The 19,182-nt window shown below is 45.8% G+C and overlaps 1 protein-coding gene across 1 annotated transcript in view; it reads left to right on the top strand.

The window, feature by feature from the left end:
• The window catches only part of GALNT16 (polypeptide N-acetylgalactosaminyltransferase 16), an 80,025-nt gene extending 64,319 nt beyond the window's left edge, over positions 1-15,706 (top strand). The window contains 7 exon segments of the mRNA XM_086613352.1: positions 2,331-2,367; positions 2,370-2,466; positions 3,413-3,505; positions 5,687-5,773; positions 6,806-6,947; positions 8,400-8,516; positions 15,569-15,706. Of these exon segments, the coding sequence (XP_086469478.1) occupies positions 2,331-2,367; positions 2,370-2,466; positions 3,413-3,505; positions 5,687-5,773; positions 6,806-6,947; positions 8,400-8,516; positions 15,569-15,706 (711 nt within the window).
• The last annotated feature ends 3,476 nt before the right edge of the window (positions 15,707-19,182 follow it).

The raw sequence follows: 19,182 nt of genomic DNA, 5'->3' as shown, positions 1-19,182 counted from the left end.
TGAGGCAACAATCAACCAGTGGCTTCTACCTCAAGCCTGTTGCTGTTGCATGGCAAAGGAGTGGAAGCCACCTGTATTTGACCACAAAAAGTGTTAATTTTCTTTCATGTATTCAGAATGGTTAATTTACCTCTTAAAAATAAATTCCATACTTAATTGAAAATTAGATTTTGTGATCAAGGAAAAATGTTGATAATGGTCTGAAACACTATTTTTACTACAAATTACAATTTTGTGTGGGAAGGGACTGTTTGGATAAGGTCACCATTTGCAGCTGAGGTGGAAAAGTGGTTCTGGATAATTTGAGTGGGGTGAGATGGGCCATTCCCTGCCCACGAAGGCCATTTTTAAATAAACTTCTTTGAAACTTTTTACCTGTTAGGAGCCAGGATAAGAGAGTGTATGGGAAGGGCACAGAGCCAGACAAGCTCTGCACACCCAGCAGATACACAGAAATGATCAGGCAGCAATTGCCAGCTGCCTAAATATCCTTCCAGCTGGATGTGAGCTGGTAACCCCTTTTTCTCCCCACTTTCCATGGGGAAAAGCCACAGTGATGAAGTAATTTAAAACCCATACGGACTACATCATGTCCTGGAAAATATACAGCAAAAAATTCTGCTATGCTTTCTATCAGAGGATGTGTGAAAGTCCTTAATAAGCTACGTTTGATCTCCATTTTCTCTTCTGTGCCCAAAATCTGCATTCTTTCACCCTTTCTTTCAAGAATTCTATCATTTACAAACCTGGACATGCAATCTGTCTGTGCGCCAAAGACATCAATATGGCACGAAGAATCTTCTCTTGGGAAATGGACGTCACTTAAAGTTATGCATGCTAGATTGAAAGTTTTGGGTTTGTTACAGGTCAAAGTGAGTCAGAACTTCATTCCAGGAGAGCAAATGCCATTTGGATACACCACCAGACAGAAACTTGTGTCTTGGCCTTTTTTTGTTTGTTTTTAAAGTCCTTCCTCTCTTCGAAGCTGGAACTCCCTGTTGAAAAGAGACAAAACTACTAAGCTCTAGGAAGGAATCAAGGAGAGACAAGAGCTAATAAGAAATGCCACAAAACACAGTCTAATAAAATATCTTTTTACTTAGAAGCTAGATTAAATACACTGTCTTCCCGCCTCAAAACACACTGTTTAAACAACCTTTCCCAGGAGCTAGAGAGGAAAGCTATAGCGAAAGATGAAGGTTGGGAAGATGTCAGTGTGTGTACATGCTTTGAAACAGCCTTTAGATCTGGATACATAATTTCTTTTTAATTTGTAAACATCAGAGCCCCGTAATTCAGGCATTACTGGAGGGAGATCCCAACTGAGTAAAGTTTTTGAAGTAATCAGTCTGCACAATCCAAAGCCCTTTTGGTAAGGACTACCAAACTACCCAGCTAATTTTCATTTTCCTTCTTCCTTCTTCTCTTCTCACCGACACATGAAACACAAGCGGAAAACCCCTCCGGTGTGGCAGTGATTAAACTTTCGAGGACAGACTCATAAGCTTGAGCGAGGTCACATCTCTTCTGTGATGCAAATAAGGGCCTGTACATCAAGCTCCATGTTCTTCTAATCCTTTAACAAATGTTAAATTCGCTTCAGGATCAGCTGGATTTCTTCAAGTAGCGGACTTCTCTCTGTATTTTTGTAGTCACACCATTAGACTGATTTCTGCTTTCAGTAGCTCCCCCAACAGAGGCAACTGGTGGCAAACTGTAACCCAGTCACCCTTTTTAAATTTTTCTTTAATTAGCAGATCCAAGCAGAACAAGAACCACAAGATATTGTAGAGTGGATAACATAGAGGTGTGAGCGAGAGGACTCTACTCTAGACTGATTCACTTTCTATGCTCTCATCTTGTAATCTTCTTTCTCCTTGTCTCCTAAACTCCCTTTCTTCCTCACACAATTTGCTTTACATGATGAATTCTTTTTTTCCTGCCATCCGTGTGCAGCGCTGGAGAGTTACAGAAGTCCAAACCAAGGTGGTCATGGGGGTGATCTCGGTCTGTTGCCAAAATTCCATCCTGAAAGCCTGACAGCAGCCACAAGGACCTGGTCTAAGGAAAGGTTGTCTCACTGAAATGCTTGGGAGACCAAAGAGAAGAGTGGGACTGGAGAAGGCTAGGAAGTCTCTGAGCCACAAGGGTTGCATCTATTTTAACAAAGGGAGGATAGTTTTTCCACTCTCACCATGGCATCACTTTACCTGGTTTTGCTGTTGCAGGCAATACATCTAGAGCAGAGGGGCAAGGTTTTCAGGCACACCGCTAAAGCTGCCGTTCTTGGAAATGCTATTGTTCCGCCTGCAGCTGTATTGACTCTTGAGTCTCTTCCAGAGCTCTCTTTCCGAGTGTGGATGTGCGGTGCAGCTTGGAGATTGTTCCCTGCAGTCGAGTGGGACACGTGTTCAGGAAGCGCCATCCCTACGACTTCCCTGAGGGCAATGCGCTGACTTACATCAAGTAGGTGTTGGGTTGTTCCTGGTAGCAGCCAGGTGACCTTGATTTGGGCATGTCTAAATAAGCCTGAATTCTTTGATGTCCTTCTGCCTGATGACAGAGGAGAACAGCTTGTGGCTGAGCATCTGTTCTCAAGAGAAGGATGAGTTGCTGTTTTCTGTGAACAAAACCTGTTCCCTTTTCTGTTGTTTGTATTAGTGCATCTTGTTCTTCCTCAGCCTGCAATGGAAAGAAGGAGCAGTAGCCTAGAGAGGGACCCTGGCCGTTCGTGGATACTGCCCTATCAGCAGTCCTCAGTCACGTCTCTTGTCTCTGGACTGCCTTTGAGTCCAGAGATCGTACTGAGTTATATGTGTCCTGAGGCAAGCCCTAAGGACAACTTCCACTGCAGGACAGTGGGGAGGAGAAAAAGATGAGACAAAGTGCTTCATAATGAGAGTGGTTAAGCACTGACACAGGACCCCAGAGAGGTGGTGAAATCTCCATCCTTGGAGATTTCGAAACTCAAGTAGACAAGACCCTGAAGAACATGACCTAACCTGAAGCTAGTCTGCTTTGGTCAGGAGGCTGGACCAGGTGATACCTAGAGGTGCTTTCCAAGCTGAATTATTCCATGGTCTTATTCCAGTCTGGGGAAAAGGATACTGTAAAGCAGGATGATAGTGACAGTCAGTCCAGGCGTCTCTGCAGAGGAAGCACGTGTGAAAAAATCATGGTAAACTGTGGCTGTTAAAATTTTAACTTCTAAACTGAAACATCCTTGCAAGGCTTTGTAGACTTAACACATTTGATTTATATCCATCTATACTGCCCACTGTGTGTCATATTTGGGACTGTCCCTCACTCCCTCCTGGCAGATGGGCCTTGGGTCTGCCCACCCAGTGCCTTCTCGCTGGGAGGGCAGCTTCTTCAGCAGCACTCAGCAAAGCATCTCCTCATCCCCATGCAGGAACACCAAGCGCACAGCAGAGGTATGGATGGATGAATACAAGCAGTACTACTATGAGGCCCGGCCATCTGCCATTGGGAAGTCATTTGGAAGGTAAGTAGCCCCCAAATCTTGGTAGGAGGGCTCTGGTAAGCACCTCGCTAGCAAGAAATAGTTTTTGGATCTTCCCTGGGGCTACGTCTGGGAAACAGAGATGCTCTGAATTGCTGGCTTGCCAGGGAGGTTGCAGCTTGAGTGTCAGGATAACAAGTTTTGCTTGTAATCCACTTTATTTTTCCCCTAGTAACCCTGCATAAATAATTTGTTAGCAGAAGGCTGAAGTGATCTATAATGAAATTAAAAGGCCAGACATTTTAAGTGGATAAATAAGAATATTTCTAACACAGCATGCTGCTGCTCTGGAAATGTGAGCTATGCCGTTACTAGAGCTTGATCCAAAGTTCCTGTGTGGATGCAGAATCCTGGGGCAAGCACAGCCAGCTGCCACGTGGGGCAGGTTGCACTTGGTGCATCCCCCTCTTTCCTGATGAGTGAATGGGTGGTGTGCCTGGTTTGTAGGGAAGGAGAGAGCATGGACAATGGTGAGAAATCTCATTTAGAAACACAGTCTAGTTGTGACTTGTCTCCACCACCTGCTGAGCCCACTTCTATGGAGAATTGAGGTCCTTACAACACCTTTGCTAAAGACACTTCCAGGCCACATGGAATTTGCTGTTATGGGCTTAAGCATTCTTTGTGACCCAGAAATCAGTGACGGACCTCAAACCTGGGATGAGGGGAGAGCTTGCTCTCTGTGCTAACAAACCCCTATAGCTCACAAGTAAATATAAAAAATCCTAGGACTGGTGTATATCTGTGGATTATATCTGCAGGTTATATCAGTCTGTGAACAAGAGACTATTGTTGTATCAGCTGAAGGACTTGCCAATTGTGGTTTTATCTCAAATGTGTAGCTACATGCACTAGGTAATGATGCATCTCCTGCCTTGTTTAACGACAAGCAGGTTTGTTCTGACCCACACACATTTTTTGGTTTACATCGTTCTTTATTAACATGATCCATTACATATTTTGTACAAATAGCTTTGCCTACCTAAAGTATCTGTCTTTGAGCTGACTGCAGCAGCTGGGCTGAGACCAAATAGCAAGTAACCCTGCTGCTTGTGAAGGGAACCTGACTATTGCATATTGGACGTGGATATATTGCTAATGTGTTTTAGGGCCAAAGCCTGCAGTTTCTTGTTCACGCAGACTTCATAGTGTCTTTACTGGCAGCATTGGCTGAATAAGAGCTGCAGCAGAGCTGTAGCGTTTGATTTCCAGGCGATTTCTTGACCTGTAGTAACAGCCCTATGAACCTGCATTAAATCTAGATTTTAGAATGCAAATGCCACTGACACCATCACTGTCAACTAGGCCTAAAATAGACCCTTCTTCCTCATAATTTGATGTGAATATAGGATCTAAGTACATTCCTCCTGAAGTATGGCAGTACAGTGGCCTCTGCGGGCTGAGGATGGCCAGGAGTATGGGTACAGTTGAAAGTCCATCCCAACAGACAAATGTAATGGTACAGCTTGAAGAGGAGAGTCCCTAGTCACTGCTCATTAGGACTGCTTGAGGGAAGTCCTCCCTTCTTCAGTCAGCTAAAGCCAAGCAAATCAGTGGTGGGAGGACTGCTGCAGCAGACAGTTACCGAGATGCTCATTTAATTTCCCTTTATATTCCTTTCCTTTCCCAAAACTGCCTAAGAACAAATAATTGTGGTCTTTAGGTCTGAAACTCAGCTGAGCCTAGAGCTGCTGCTGTGTTCCCTCACCTCTAGCACACACAGGTTAACTGTTTGTACATACCTGAGCACCAACACTTTCTAGGCCTTTTCAGGAGCTGATGGTTGTGCAAGTTTCAAGATATGCCTTTACCAGGAGCACCCAGAGGCAGAAACACTTTCATGGTGCTACGGTAGTTTTTTCTCTAATGTATTATTTAAGACATTAAGAGGTAGGACCTGGGCTCTGCCATCGTTCTGAGCCAACGAAAGTGCAAGAATTGGTCTCTGAAAGTGTTTGTCTTCCTTTTCTATTTCCTGCCACTTGCCTCTCTGCACCTTTTCACATCAGTCACTGCTAGTGCTCTGAACCCAGCAACAACTAGATGGGAGAATTAGTAAGGGGGAAAAAGTCATATAGTCTCCCTCAAACTTCCTGACTGATCTCATTGTTCTCCTCCCTCCTGTTCACTACCTTATCCTCAACAACCTGCACATGTTTCCAGTGTTGCAGACCGAGTGGAGCAGCGACGCAAACTGAACTGTAAATCTTTCCAGTGGTATCTGGAGAATGTCTACCCTGAGCTCAGTGAGTCAGTTCTCTGCTTGTAGAAATCTCTGAAGGTTCTGGGAGGTGGGTCACAATGAGAAGCTGAGCCTTGCATCAGCGGGCAAGAGAGACATGCTTGGAAAGATTTTCCTCTGTTCTTTTGGTGAGAAACTTCCTGTGATTCCTGGCTTGTATCATCACAACAACTCTGGAAAAGTTTTGTTGCTCCTGCCTCTGGGAGCCCTCTGCTCTTCCCACACAGCTGTCCCTCAGAGATGTGCCACAGTGGTGTTTTTGGAGGTGCAGGGTGCAGACAAGTGCCAGAGCACTACATCCCTCCCTGTTAAGGCTTGATCTCTGCCTGTTGGGTGCTCTGCCTCGAGGTAGTTGAGCCAAGCAGAGCTGGACGGCCTCATTGCAAAGGTGCGGGTGGTGAAAAGCCCTGGTGAGTGCCAGAACCGGCTGTGCCTGTGGCTTCCCCTGCCCCAGGTCAGGATGCAGTAGTGCTGTGGCATTGCTCTGCTGGGAGGTAGCCTGGATAGAGCTGTGTTGTTAGCACTTGCTGGCTAACACACTCTGACAACGCATCTTTACATCTCAGTCAAGCAAAGTCTGTGGCTAACATGGGACGAGCCTAAAACATCCAGCTGTAGTCTGGCCTTGGCTGATCTCTCCTGTGTTTCCTGTCTCACTACCAATGAGACAGTGAATATGTGCTAATACTGAGGGGAAGGGTCTGGAAATAGGGGAGGCAGAAGCAGGATAAATCAGTGTGGGTATGGCTTTTTACTGGCAATGACCTCTTTCAGAAGAGACATCACATTGAACTGCTTGGGGTGCACCTAAAGCACCTTATGCCTTCTGAAACAAAAGGGTGCCAGCCCTCTGACCAAGTCCTCCTTTGACTTTTGCCTCCTCCAGACATTTCCAGTGGATAGCTAGCATAGTATTGTTCATTTCTGTCAAATAAAGGGAACTATGTTTCAGTAAGGAGCCATTTACGGCCTTCTAAATGTGTGTGTGTTTTGAACATTTTTGTGTATGAAGTGCCATGCAACTGTCGTTTTACTTCAAGGGTTCCTGAAAAGGAGCTGATTCCAGGAATAATTAAACAAGGAGGAAACTGCCTGGAGTCTCGGGCACAGGATACCACCGGGAATACGTTGGCTGGCATGGGAATCTGTAAGGGAACAGTGAACAATCCACCTGTCACTCAGGTAAGGCAGGCTTCAGTTTGGTGCTTTGCTCCTGCTTCTGCCCTTTTTATTACTGGTGAATCAAAAGTCATCTCTGGCCTTGGTGGGTTTGTACAGAGGTGAATGAAGGACGAATTTGGCCATGTTAATAATTTTAATAGTAATCAGAAAAAGAAGCTTTGCCCATCTCTTAGAGCTCTGCTGGCTCAACAGACCCAGCAGTCAGGCATACAGTGGGAGGGTTTTCGTCACTCAAAGGCAACAGGTAGTGCTTGAATTGCTCAGGGGTGTGACTAGTCTGTGCAGTAGGCGTGCGGCCAGAGTTGAGTCATGTAGCTGTTCCCACTCAGACCGTTGCTTGGGTGTCCTCTGCTTCATTGTCCAACCCATGAGAACAGGTCCTGGGGTGTGCTTGGCTAGTACCCTGGCACGTGGGTAAGAAATGTTCCTTGGTTTGACAGTTATCTGTAGCTGCAGACCGCTTGAATTGTGCTGTTTACAGATGTGTATCAGTATAAAGCCCAAATAGAGTTGAAATAGCCAAGACTCCAGCTGCAGTAATTTGGTGCAGCGCCTCTAACTGCAGTGAAGCTGTGCTGGATTATACCAGCTGAGGATCTGCACTCAGCCTCTTCTTTTGGTGACCAAAAGCAGCAGAGAAGCGGCTTGAGAAAGTTAAGGGTCACAGTAGGATATTTCATGCCAGGAAATACATATTCACATCTGTTAACTGTTGGAAACCAGTTTGCAGCCAGCATTCAACATACCATTTAATCTGACTCATTGTTCCATGTCATTGCCATTTGAAATCTCTGAAACTTATTGCATTTTGTATTTCTTCCATGGGGAAAATATAATAATAATGGTTGATTGCGTTAGATGGATTGGTTATCCGTTTTAGTGAGAGGGGGGAAAAATGAAGTGGCTTGTGCTTTATGTGTGCTGGTGATATATGTTAATCCACGGATACACTTGCATGTATTTTGCTTTACTTGACAATCTATAGGTCCCAGGTAGCTGTTATAGAACGTCTGGTATGTAAAATATGCAGAAGCAGTTGAACGTCATTTAAATCAGTGGTTGGGTTCCTCCCTGCTTTGTAGGCCTGAGTCTGTAAAGCTGCAGAGCAGGGAGTTCCATGGGATCCAAGGTTAATCGGACAGCTCAGATGGCCAGGGGAGCAAGCTCCAGGCGTTGAAATAGTCATGATGGACCAAGCCATGGACCAAGCCATGGTCCATCATGACTGGGCATAAACTTGGACCTGAGTTCATGCTTGGACTGAGCATATCATGGACCTGAGCATAAACTTCTGATCAGGTGAAGACTGCTGCCATAGTCTTCCCAGGGAGCCTTTGGCAAGAATTGAACAAAGGATACAAGTTTTTGAAATACCTGATAGAAAAAACTCTTTCTCCCTCATCTGATCACCATTATGATCCTAATGGTACCTTTCTTTTTCTTATGCCAAAGGAGTGGGTATTCAGTGATCCTCTAATTAGACAGCAGGACAAGTGTCTTTCCATTGCCTCCTTCTCTACTGGCTCTCAAATCACACTGGAAGCCTGCAATCAAAAAGACGGCAGACAGGTAGGTAACTGTGCACCTATCTTTAATCCCTCCCTTGCCACATACCAGCATTCCTACATCAGTGCAGCCTGCAGGGCCAAACCTAGTACTATCCAAGTGTGTGATAGTCCCATCTTCTCCGTCTCCCTCTCCGGTGTGTTTAATAAACTCGGAGGTATGAGATTGCCCACAGCCAAAGTGGGGAGCGCAGACCACACATAGCGGGTGGGTGTTTGCTCTGCCTGGGCCCTCAGCAGCATGGTTAGCTCCAGCTCAGTAGCACCCCAGCCTCACTGCTTGGATACATTTATGTTCAGCCAGATTGGTGCATGGATGGAGCACAGCATCAGAGAGGGATAGATAAGCAGCAAATGTGTTGAGATACCCAAGGGAAGGGGTGGTGTTGCTATCAGTTGTTTACTTATTTAGAAGTGAGACCTCTATGTTCTTTGTGCTGTCTTTGGACATGTGAACAGACCATTAGAACTGAGCATGTGCAACTCATTTGAGAAATACCGACTAACATAAAGCATCATATGTTCCACCCAAACTGCTCCCTGAGGAAAAATACACGGCAGCAGTGTGCCCAGCAAAATGCAGTGTTCCCAAAAAATGCAGCTCAGTGACTCTTACACTGTTTCCAAGATGTAGATCCCTGATCTGTCAGGACACGTAAGTCATTTTGCCTTACAGAACGAGGTAAGAGACAGCCTCTGCGATGGCCAGGGTGCCCTCGCAGAGATGTGATGTGCCTTTTTATCAGAACAACAGGTGACAATGCGGCACTGGCAGACAGTGGACTGGGCTTGTTTCATCCCTAGTTCCTGTAGCTTCCCTCTACACTAAAAGAGAGCATGTTTTCTGTCATCTAAGGCTATGCTGGCTCTGTGTTTTCTGACACATCTATTGTTTTGATAGCCCGAAGGTAGGAGACAGCTCAGCTTGCTACCAGTCCTCAGCAGCATCCTCTTTTGTACAGTACTTTTTAATGCTATACGAATCTCTGAATTTAGTTCTTCCTGAAAGAAAGCGCTGAAATCCAGTTTTCCCCATTTATGGAAAGCCTGTGTAGACTTTCCTCTGGAGAGTTGGTTAATGCAGGAACGTCTTGAAGAGTTGTCACCGTGAATACGCTGGGAAAACTCTGAGTTTGGATTAGGCTTGCAAGGATATCCCAGGTGGGCTGTGCTTGCCTGCTCCTTTTTCTTGTTGGTAATCACTCACCTCCTTGCTGTGTAATTAGGTCACTTAGCCTCCCCTTAGGTGCCTTGCAGCGTTTTTCTCCCTGGCAGCAGAGAGCACTCTAGCAGCTGCCAAAATCAGCTCTCTTTCCTCCACCTCCCCTGTCATGGAAGGACAAGGGTCCCCTGAAGCAGGGTGGAGTGCAAGCTCTATCAACCAGAAGAGAGATTAATCCACAAGCAGGCTCATTCTGCTGCTGGAATAGGATTTATTGAGCCTTGATGTGTTGATTATATACAGGCTCATTATAAGACATGCACATGCACTTAAGGATGTGAGCTGTTGTTTTCCATTACCTTATGCGAACAAACTGCGCTTAAATCAGGACTTGACCTAGCAGATGATTTAGCCAACTGACTATAAGCAAGGATTTTGTTTAAGCATTTCAAATAATTAGAGACTGATTTGAATCACAGCTGTCGTTCCAAACTGCCTTGCAGCTGAAGGGATGAGATGGGGATGAGGTGGGAGAAATGCATTTGAATTTTTAATCTAATTTAGGTTGAAATGCTCTGAAATGTTTAGGGTTCTTTGGAAGTCTCACATTCCCATTTCAGATTTCTACTTATAAAGCCAGTTCAACTTGCAGTGCTTAAGTTTGTTGTGTTCTTGAGGAATGTTGTTATGGTCCCTTCCTTCCATAAACACAACTGTAATTGTTGTTAATACTGACATTAATTAGCTCGAAGTCAGTCGTCTTAGCAAACTATTCCATTCTTTCTCCTCCATCTCTTTTCTAGAGGGACCACCTGCGGGTAACGGAATGTTTTCTGCTTACTTTGGGAACTGACTCTTTCTCTGCCGAGTCTGAGCTAGAGCGGAAAGTGAAGCTAACAACTTTTATGGGGGTCATCTGAGAGTGTATGTCTGGGCCGACAAGGCATGCTTCTGGCAACAGAAAGCCGAAACAGAGAGTGTTTTTTCTTCCTGGGTTGTCATTGTGCAGAACTCCCTGTCTAGGATGTCACCCAAGCCCAGCTCCTGATATTTGGGAGGCTGAGTTTCAAGGAGATGGCCACTACTGTAGAAACTTAAAGTGTGAAATTAAAGAGCAAAGCTGGAGGGAACAAACTCCCTCAGTTGCCCCACAACTTGCCTGTCTCCCCATGGGTACTCACAGCCCCAAGTGTGAGTGCTGGGGGAGAGCAGTGTTTTCAAACTACACATGAGTGTAGCCACTCCTTGGTTCAAGTGGGCTTCTGAGAAAGTCAGAGGGGCTGAGTGAAAGTGTAGAAAGGGAAGCTGAGCTACTTCAGAGATATGGAGGTGGCAAGCAAGAGCCCTGAGTAGGTGGTCTGAGTGGAAGGAGTTTGAGAAATGCACATTACACATACAATATCTTAAGAGGAGATGGTGGCATGATGAAAGCCCAGCTTTGAACATCTCTGGTGTCACTGTCATCAGAGGTCTGTGGTGGGAGACATTTGGACTTTTCTAGATCTAGACTTCATGTCTATATCTGAGTGATGTAAAAGCAAGATTTCTGACAAAAGATGGGGCATGTGATGGCTTTGTTTTTTAGTGTCACCTGAATAGATTGGTTAGATCCTTATGACAGCACCATACAGCTCCTGAAGTTGCTTTCTGCTTTCAAATATACTGAATCTGGGCTCATGCTACACAGCTGTTGTGCATTAAGTGTGTCCACAGGGCAGATAGTTTTGTTGTTATTTTTGAGTGCTAACAATAGTCCCTCTAACACACATGTAATACTCTAGTGAAGTATCCAGAGTATTACTTCAAAATAAGACTAGAACTTTGCAAGTAGGAGGATACAATGGTCAAAATGGTCAAAATTTAGGTGATTTTTGGTTCTGTTAGACAATTCTCTCTTGGATTGAAAGGAACCAGGAACAAAATCTATTTGGCACCATGATCCCATTGATCATTCAACAGCAACAGCTGACACTGCTAGCAGAAGACCAGCCAAGAGCTATTCTGCATAATCAGAACTAGATTTCAAACCAGATGGATGTTATCCATAATGTTATTTGGAGAATAGCATTTTTTAGTTGAATGCACAATAAATTATTGCCTTTAGCTTTGTTTTTGGCTCTGATTGACGGTGGGAGTGGTGTTTTAATTTGTATTATAGCGAGGACAAATAGAAGGCAAAGTGAGACTCAGACACTAAAACAAGAAAATGAAAATGAGAAACACTGGCACAGTATTCCCCAACAGAACAAGAAGCGTGCTGAGAAATCCTATTAAACAGCCATATTTCATGAAAATGTGCTGAAGGAATGTGACCCCAGCCTGAAAATGAGGACACTAAGTTTTCGTGTGAGACAAACAGTATTTGAAGTCCTGTGTTCCTTGGACGTGATTGGGAAATTTTCCCACCTTGCTTCTCAGTGCATCATATTATCCAAAGTGCAAACAGATGCAACTCTACATAGACTATCAGAAAAGAGAAGTAGTGAAAACCTGTCTGTTCTGGAAGCACCTGACTTTTGATTACCCTGAAAAATTACACTAGTGTGAACACTTTCAACTCTCATATACGTTGAGTAGACAAGGACTGGATATTTCTGACTTTTGTCTTAGTAATTGCACATGGAGTGCTTCTCTCTAGTCACCTCAAAGTACTTTACAATGATAGATAATAAAGATGGAGGATCAAGACACAATGTTTCAAAGAAAATGTGGATTCTTAGTTTTCCATCTCCGCTCCGAACCTGTTGTGACCAGTACACTGTATTATCTCCATCTGCACAAGAAAGGGAGACCAAGGAATATTTTCAAGCCAAAATTTCTCAGTTTGTGCAATGCGTATATCTTCCAAAAGCTTTCCTTCCAAGTATAGGCCAGTCATAATGTCTGGGCGTAGGAGAGGAGAGGACTCCTTGTAATGTTTGGCTGGGTATGCAGGAAGTGTCTGCTCTGTTTGTTTGGTTTTCCTAAAGATGGACATCATCACTGTCATTTAAAAGTTAGCCGTCCAGGCTTCCACTGTGGTCTGTACAGAAAGCTGAGCCCTCCCAGAAGGTGCTTGTACCTTCGACCTCTCCATAAGTACGTCACCAGGTGACTAGTTTAGACTAAGTACCCAGCTCTGAGGTGGCTGACGGTGGGTTTCTGCTCATTCCTACTCCCCACCCTCCTCAAGGGTTTGAGACATGATGTGTCCCTACAGGGTTAGGTGTTGGGCTGTCCTTGGTGATCCTGTGGTCTGGCAGTCAGGCATTGGGGTCTTGTGAAAGGTTCGGGTGAAGTCAGGAGAGTTGCTCTGGTATCTCACAGAGGACAGCAAAGCATAGTTTCTGACCAGAAGGGTAGAATCCATCATTCCAAAATACCACTACCATGTGAGATAAGAAGCCCTACTTTGGATTTTACTATCAGTACGCTTTGTAATAGCTCCATGCATGGCACCTCCCTGCAGCGCAGATGAGCCTTATATTCAACTCCATCACCTTTTCAGCATTTCTTCTCCCCTTCCCCATCCTTGCCTCACTTTCTGTTGAACATAGGGACCCTGGGTGACTTGAAACGCTGCGCCTTCCAGTGGTGTGATTCACTGAAAAGTGGATTGATTTGGTGTAGTTTGTTAGCAGCAGAAAAGGTGCTCTGGTGAGTGTTTATTGGTGTCCTGCTGTGTCTGTTGCTGTAGACTCTCCCTGCAAACATCACAGTGGATACCTGCTCAGCATGGTGAGATGACACGGCAGCAGGTCTCTGATCTGGAGGAATAACATGAGCGAACCTCTCAGCGATGCTAGTTTTCTCCTGAATGGCTAGGGGGGAGAAGAAAACCAGTGTGTCTTGGTGCCCTTGTCCTCCATCTCAACCCTCATAACAGCTTATTTCTTTACTGCAGAGTCTTCTGGTGAGCTATGGGGTGTGTGGGAGGGGTGGCTGGCAGGCATTCTCTAGCACATGCACAGAGGAAGGCGAAGGAGAAGGCTGGCAATTTGCAAGTATAGAGAGGCAGGGGGAGGGTGGAGGACAGGAAGAGCTTCCCTTTGTACAGTAGGTGTGCTTTGGAGAAGGTAAAGAGACTCTTCGCTGAGGTGTCTGTGACCCTGTGAAACAGTGGTGGGGGAGGCCGTTGTGCAGAGATTGCACCAGCTCGGTACAGTGTGCTGCTTTCCAGGGGAGACCTCCTGCTTTGTACTCTGTGTCATTACAGCTTCAGCTTTATGGTATTAACTCTTCCTCAGCTGTTTGCAGAGACTTCTGCCAGATGAGAGCCCGGTGGCTCTGGGACCTGTGTAGGCACTGAGTTGCAGCAGCTGGCGAGGGCATTGCTGTGCACAGACTGTGTTGTATCTTCCTCTCCATCATCACTACATTCCTCTGCCCTCTTGCCTATTAAAGCCAGCTTCTTCCTGCTGCACAAACAGCTCTCCTTTCGTGGTGTCCTGTCAGTCGGGGCTAGCACTGCTGGCAAAGTGATCCTGCCCCTGGTATTTAGTCTTGAAGGAATATGTGATACATATTACTCTGGGCTTTGCAACTGCCCTGTCCTCCAAGAAACATAACTAGCATGCAGATTTTGAGGAGAGCTGCCAGCAATATGTGAACATAACTGGATGTCTTAAAGAACACAGCATGTGGCAGTTTGTGTTACCAAGAATTAAAGTGTTGGTGGGTTTTGACGTTGTCTGGATATTGCAGGAATTTTTTAATTCCCTTTGAATATCATTTCTACAACAACCTTGAGGCCCATCAGTGCTGTCAAGCTGTTTCTTTTTCTCCATCAGTCTCGTGGGTTAGCCAAAATATCCTCATAGTCATAGTTTACTGACTGAGCACGCAGACCCTAATTCTAACTAGGTCATCTGTGTGACTGAAAAGGGTGATGGGAAAATCACTGGAGCCTGGAGCACTCAATCCAATAACCTGCAGATTTCAGCTATGCCCCACTGCAGGGAAATGGCACAGCCTCACCTGGGAGATCCCAAGTCCACAGACTTGTTTCTACTTTTTTTCTCTTCACTGCCAGCCACAATAGTCCTGGTTCTTTCCAGCAGGGATGGAAGGTGCAGCCCTTTCCCAGCAGAATTTACAATTCAAGGTTAGGACATATGTTTTGTTTCCTGGAAAGCAGCACAACCAAAGTGGGCCTTCAGGAAAGGGTTGCATGTGGGACCTTGTGGATATGCTCTGAGGGGAGCAGACCCAGAGGACAGCGCTGCAGAAAGCAGAGCAATATTTACCGAGAAGCCGTCAAATGGACACTTAAAAACTGAAATGTTGGCAGGACAGATAAGATTATGAAGAAGAGCCAACTGAGAAAGGTGCAGAGCTATGAAGAGCTTTCAATGTAGTGCTGATAAAAATCTTGAATTTGATGAGAGGAGAGGTGAGGGGACATGGAAGAGAGAGAGATACAATCTAGCCAAGCAGCAAGAAGTGTGATTTTTTGCTTTCTGTGAATGGATTGCTTTCCATGTTGCAATAGCTTTCAATGCTTTGCTTTCTACAGACTGGAAAGAAACCACAGAAAGGTTTCAGGTTTTGACAGGCGTCTGGATACCTAGAGATGCAGGACAAAGTATGGCAGGGGAACTGTGAATATAATATGCTTTGAAAATGCCAGTAGTTGCTGATTTTGTTTGCCTTCTAAATGCTGTTGTGCTGTTGCGTGTTGTTTACCTTCTAAATGCTTCTGAATATCTAGCCCTATAATTCAGCTACACTCAAACTTCAGGAATTGTTAATACAGGAAACGAGTGTTCAGAGTTGCTGCCCATACCCAGATTTTCAGTCTCCCCAGTTGCTGGAGTTTACTTGAGGTTTATGCTCAACCTTTCTCCTCCAGCTTGGAGGCACAGTTTCCTGGTGAAATGGAAGTAACAGCATGTTTCTTCTCTGTCTTCTCACAGAAATGGAAGATGAAAGGCAGTTTCATTCAACACTTTGTCAGCGGTCTCTGCCTGGAGAACCAGACTGGGAGAGTAGTGACCAACCCTTGCCAAGCAGATGTACCTGGCCAACAGTGGGAGCTGCTACAAGCAACATGATGGTAGCACAGAGATCTCCTTGTTTCTTTGTGCATGAGACTTGGAAACAGAGAGGAATCGGGAAGGGAGGAATGTTTTTGTGTGTCTGACCCTAAATGTTCTCATTGTGCCCATCTGCAAGCCACCATTTCAGCTGAGCACTTGGTGTTTTTGAGCTTTTCAGAGAAGAAACTGGAGGTGAGAGAAGGATGAGGAGAGTTGTTGAAATCTTCCCATCTGTTGTCTTAACTTCTCCTTTGTAGCTGATGTCTGTGCACAGCTGCACTCAGAGAGGGGGGAACACCCAGCCCAATACTCGGAGAGACTAGAACTGCCTTGCAGCTCTCCCCATCCATTCCTTTCTCTGCATCCAGATTCCACTACCTTCAGTCCAACACCTTAAACGAGGCTTATACAAACATTGGTGGCTCTTTGGCTTCCCTGGCTTTTCACTCTAACATTGTGCATCATTTATGCACATGTGCATCTCAGTGAGGACTGACCAGAAGAAGAATCATCATGATGAGTGGAGGGGCTGGGAAGGAACTAGCAGATCCTGGGAGCCAGTCCGTAACCTCTTTGTGGTAACCCATTCCTTCCTCTGCCCAAAGTAGCTGCCCTACAGCCAAATGGTCTGAGGTTGGGAAATGGGGCACAATGCTGACAAGAGAGCTGGAAAAAGGACAATCTGTTTTAGCAGCATAACCAGGGATTGTTTTGGGAACTGTTCCCTGTTGAATTCTTGCTTCCAGTTTTTTACAGGTGGAAAGCCAGCCCTGCCTCCACGAGCGATCCAAGCCTGCAGGCAGCCCAGCTGGACTTGGGTTCAGGGTACCACACTCCTGCAGAGCTGGTCAGACAGGTGTGCCGACACTTCAGGATGCTGGGGAAGCTGAGACTGTTCTCTGGCTGCTTTTCCTGGTGCAACCAGACACTGAAGGTGATGCACAGAGCTGTGTGGGCAGCACACACTGACAGTGCCACTGCACTTGGCTCAGGCCTGTGGCAGGAGCCCACCCAGTTCCCTGCTGCCAGAGGCAGAAAGGGGGTCACCACAAGCTTCCTGCTGCTGTCTGGACAGAAGCACAGCCCTCTTGCTGGCTCTCTGGCTCTGCATGGCCCTTGTGAACACAGCCTGGCATGAAAAGCCACCCAATCCCTCTGTCTAGTTGCTTTCCCCCATCTCTTTCAGAAAAAGGAGGCAGAAAGGCCTGGGGCTGGTCTACTCGCGACGCCCAGCTCTCCTTATGGTTGGCACCTTGGGGAGGTTAGTTAGTGAAACTGCCACCTGCACAAATACTGCAGCAGTACAAGCCTGCCCTGAGAGATGTTGCCTTTGTGTTCTGGAAATAGTGAAGACAGCTGGTGTCTCTAGCTAGCATCCCAGTCCTGCTCCCAGTTATCAGCTGTAGCTGAGTGTGGGTTTTCAGACCTGCCAGAGGAAGATTACCATTCAAATAAAAAAAAAAATACCCACACGTTACTTTCCTCTACCAGGTCTATTAAATTTTCCTCTTGGAGCTAGGTTTTATAAACCAACCCTCCTCTCCAAGAGGGAGAACCAGATGGTGGGGCCACCTTCAGAAGGCAATTGCTTGCCTGGATCCTTTCTGATCTGATGTAAGAGAAACAGAATGTTTGTTTGAATTCTGAACAGCTGGCTGCTTTTGATCATGCTTGTGTCCCTTTTTAATTCTTTATCCTACTTTGGTATTAGCCCAAACAGTTGACAAAAGAACAGATACTGTTCTTCATACATTGCATGTGCTTGAAGGTGCTTGTGTGAGAACTGGACGATTTGTTTTCCGTTCTCGATTCTTTTATTTAAAAAATCAAATCAGCCAGGTGGCAGGAGCTCTTTTATTTAAAAAATTAAATCAGCCGGGTGGCAGCTCTTTTCCTGTTTCCCCCCTTCACTTTGACATCAGCTCACTGTCTCAACACTGATTAACCAGATGAATGACCTGCCTGCACTGTGAAAACTCAGGAGGCAGTTCCCTTTGGTTCCAAGCTTACAGCATGTTGCAGCTGCACTTCTGTGTGGGAATGGGGGGACTGACTCTGCAGAGACTTCTCTTTCCCTATATAGAGGAGCTTTGGGCCTGAACCACTGAGGCCAGGATAGAGTAGAGAAGGAAACAAAATAGCCACGGAACAGAAGAGGGCAGGGCTGGCAGACCTGTCAAGGGGGAGAGATGCTATCCTACTAGCAATTGCTTCTTTAAACAAGAATATGCAGGAGATGCTACTTCCAGAACAGCATCATTAAGCCGTAGGAGACAGGAACAGTCAAGTTTTCAGGTACCTGCTGAAAAAAGTTGATGCAAAGACAGACAAAAGGCCATTGTGCAGGTACTGTGTATGAGCTCTGTATACAATGAAGTGCTAAAGGATTACATATTTTCATCAAAACGCATCCTAAGTGGAACATCTGAGCTTCCCCCATTTCACTCTCCAGCAGCTTAAGGGTTGCAGCTAACAGCGTGTTTGCTCCTCCACCAGGTACTGCTTCCTTCTTTCTTGCTTCCACTGTGTGTGTGCAGCTTTCTTGCAGTTCCTTCTTCATAACCGTAGCGGGACCAGGACCCAGCTCCTCTACAAACAATTCTCGCAGCTGCTGCAGACCACAGGAGCCCTGCTTATGTACATTCTCCAAGCTGTGGGCCAGCCCTGGTCCAAAGGGCTTTTGTCAGCATGCTGGCTACTGCCCTTGACTTCGTGCTTGGCTCCAGTGTTGGAGGTTACTGACCGCTCCCGGAGCAGAGGCACGTGGACTAGCTGTGTTGATTTGTGCCTCTCTTCCTGCTGCTCATCACCTGGCAGAGTGTGAGCTGGCGTCCGTTTGAGGCTGTGAGTGGGGCAGCTGAAGATTGGACACCCTCCTTCTCCAGGTGCCCCAGCTTGGGGGAGAAAGGGGAAAAGGTGGCCATACGTTAGATGTCAATAACTTAAACGGTCCCTGGAGTTAGGGGCTACCAGAACCCTAACTCTACCTGGTTTTGAACATGTTCTCCTGAGGTCATCTCCCCACTGCTTACTCTGCTGTCAGCTAAAGCACTGCTCACAGAACCTTCCTATAGGCAGGTCCTCCCCCCACATCATCTTCTGGAAGCCGTTGGTTTCCAATGGATTTTAGCAATTGCTATAAAGAAGGTACATTACAAAAGGCTGCTTTCAAGTGTGGGCAAACTAAACTTCTTAGAATAAACAAAGTTCTGTCCAAAGACTCATTATTAGCGTACTTTCAATTTCCCTTGCACTGAAGGAAAGGAGGAATGATGTTATATGTGTTTTTTTCCTCAAGGTCCATGCAATGCCATGTTTTGGAACAGGACTCTGGTGAGGTTTTTGAAAGCAAACTGACTGAGCTCTCAAATTTGGCCCAGTCATTTGTTTCTTTAACAGTCAGAACAAGCATGCTCGCCCTTGTTTTCCTGTTTACTTTGAACAGCCCTCTAGACTGTCAAGACAGAGCATTTGCATGGGAATACCTTTTA

The sequence above is a fragment of the Tauraco erythrolophus genome, chromosome 6, assembly GCF_009769465.1.
Source record: "Tauraco erythrolophus isolate bTauEry1 chromosome 6, bTauEry1.pri, whole genome shotgun sequence".
Lineage (NCBI taxonomy): Eukaryota > Metazoa > Chordata > Aves > Musophagiformes > Musophagidae > Tauraco > Tauraco erythrolophus.
This window is presented reverse-complemented; position numbering and strand designations above follow the sequence as displayed.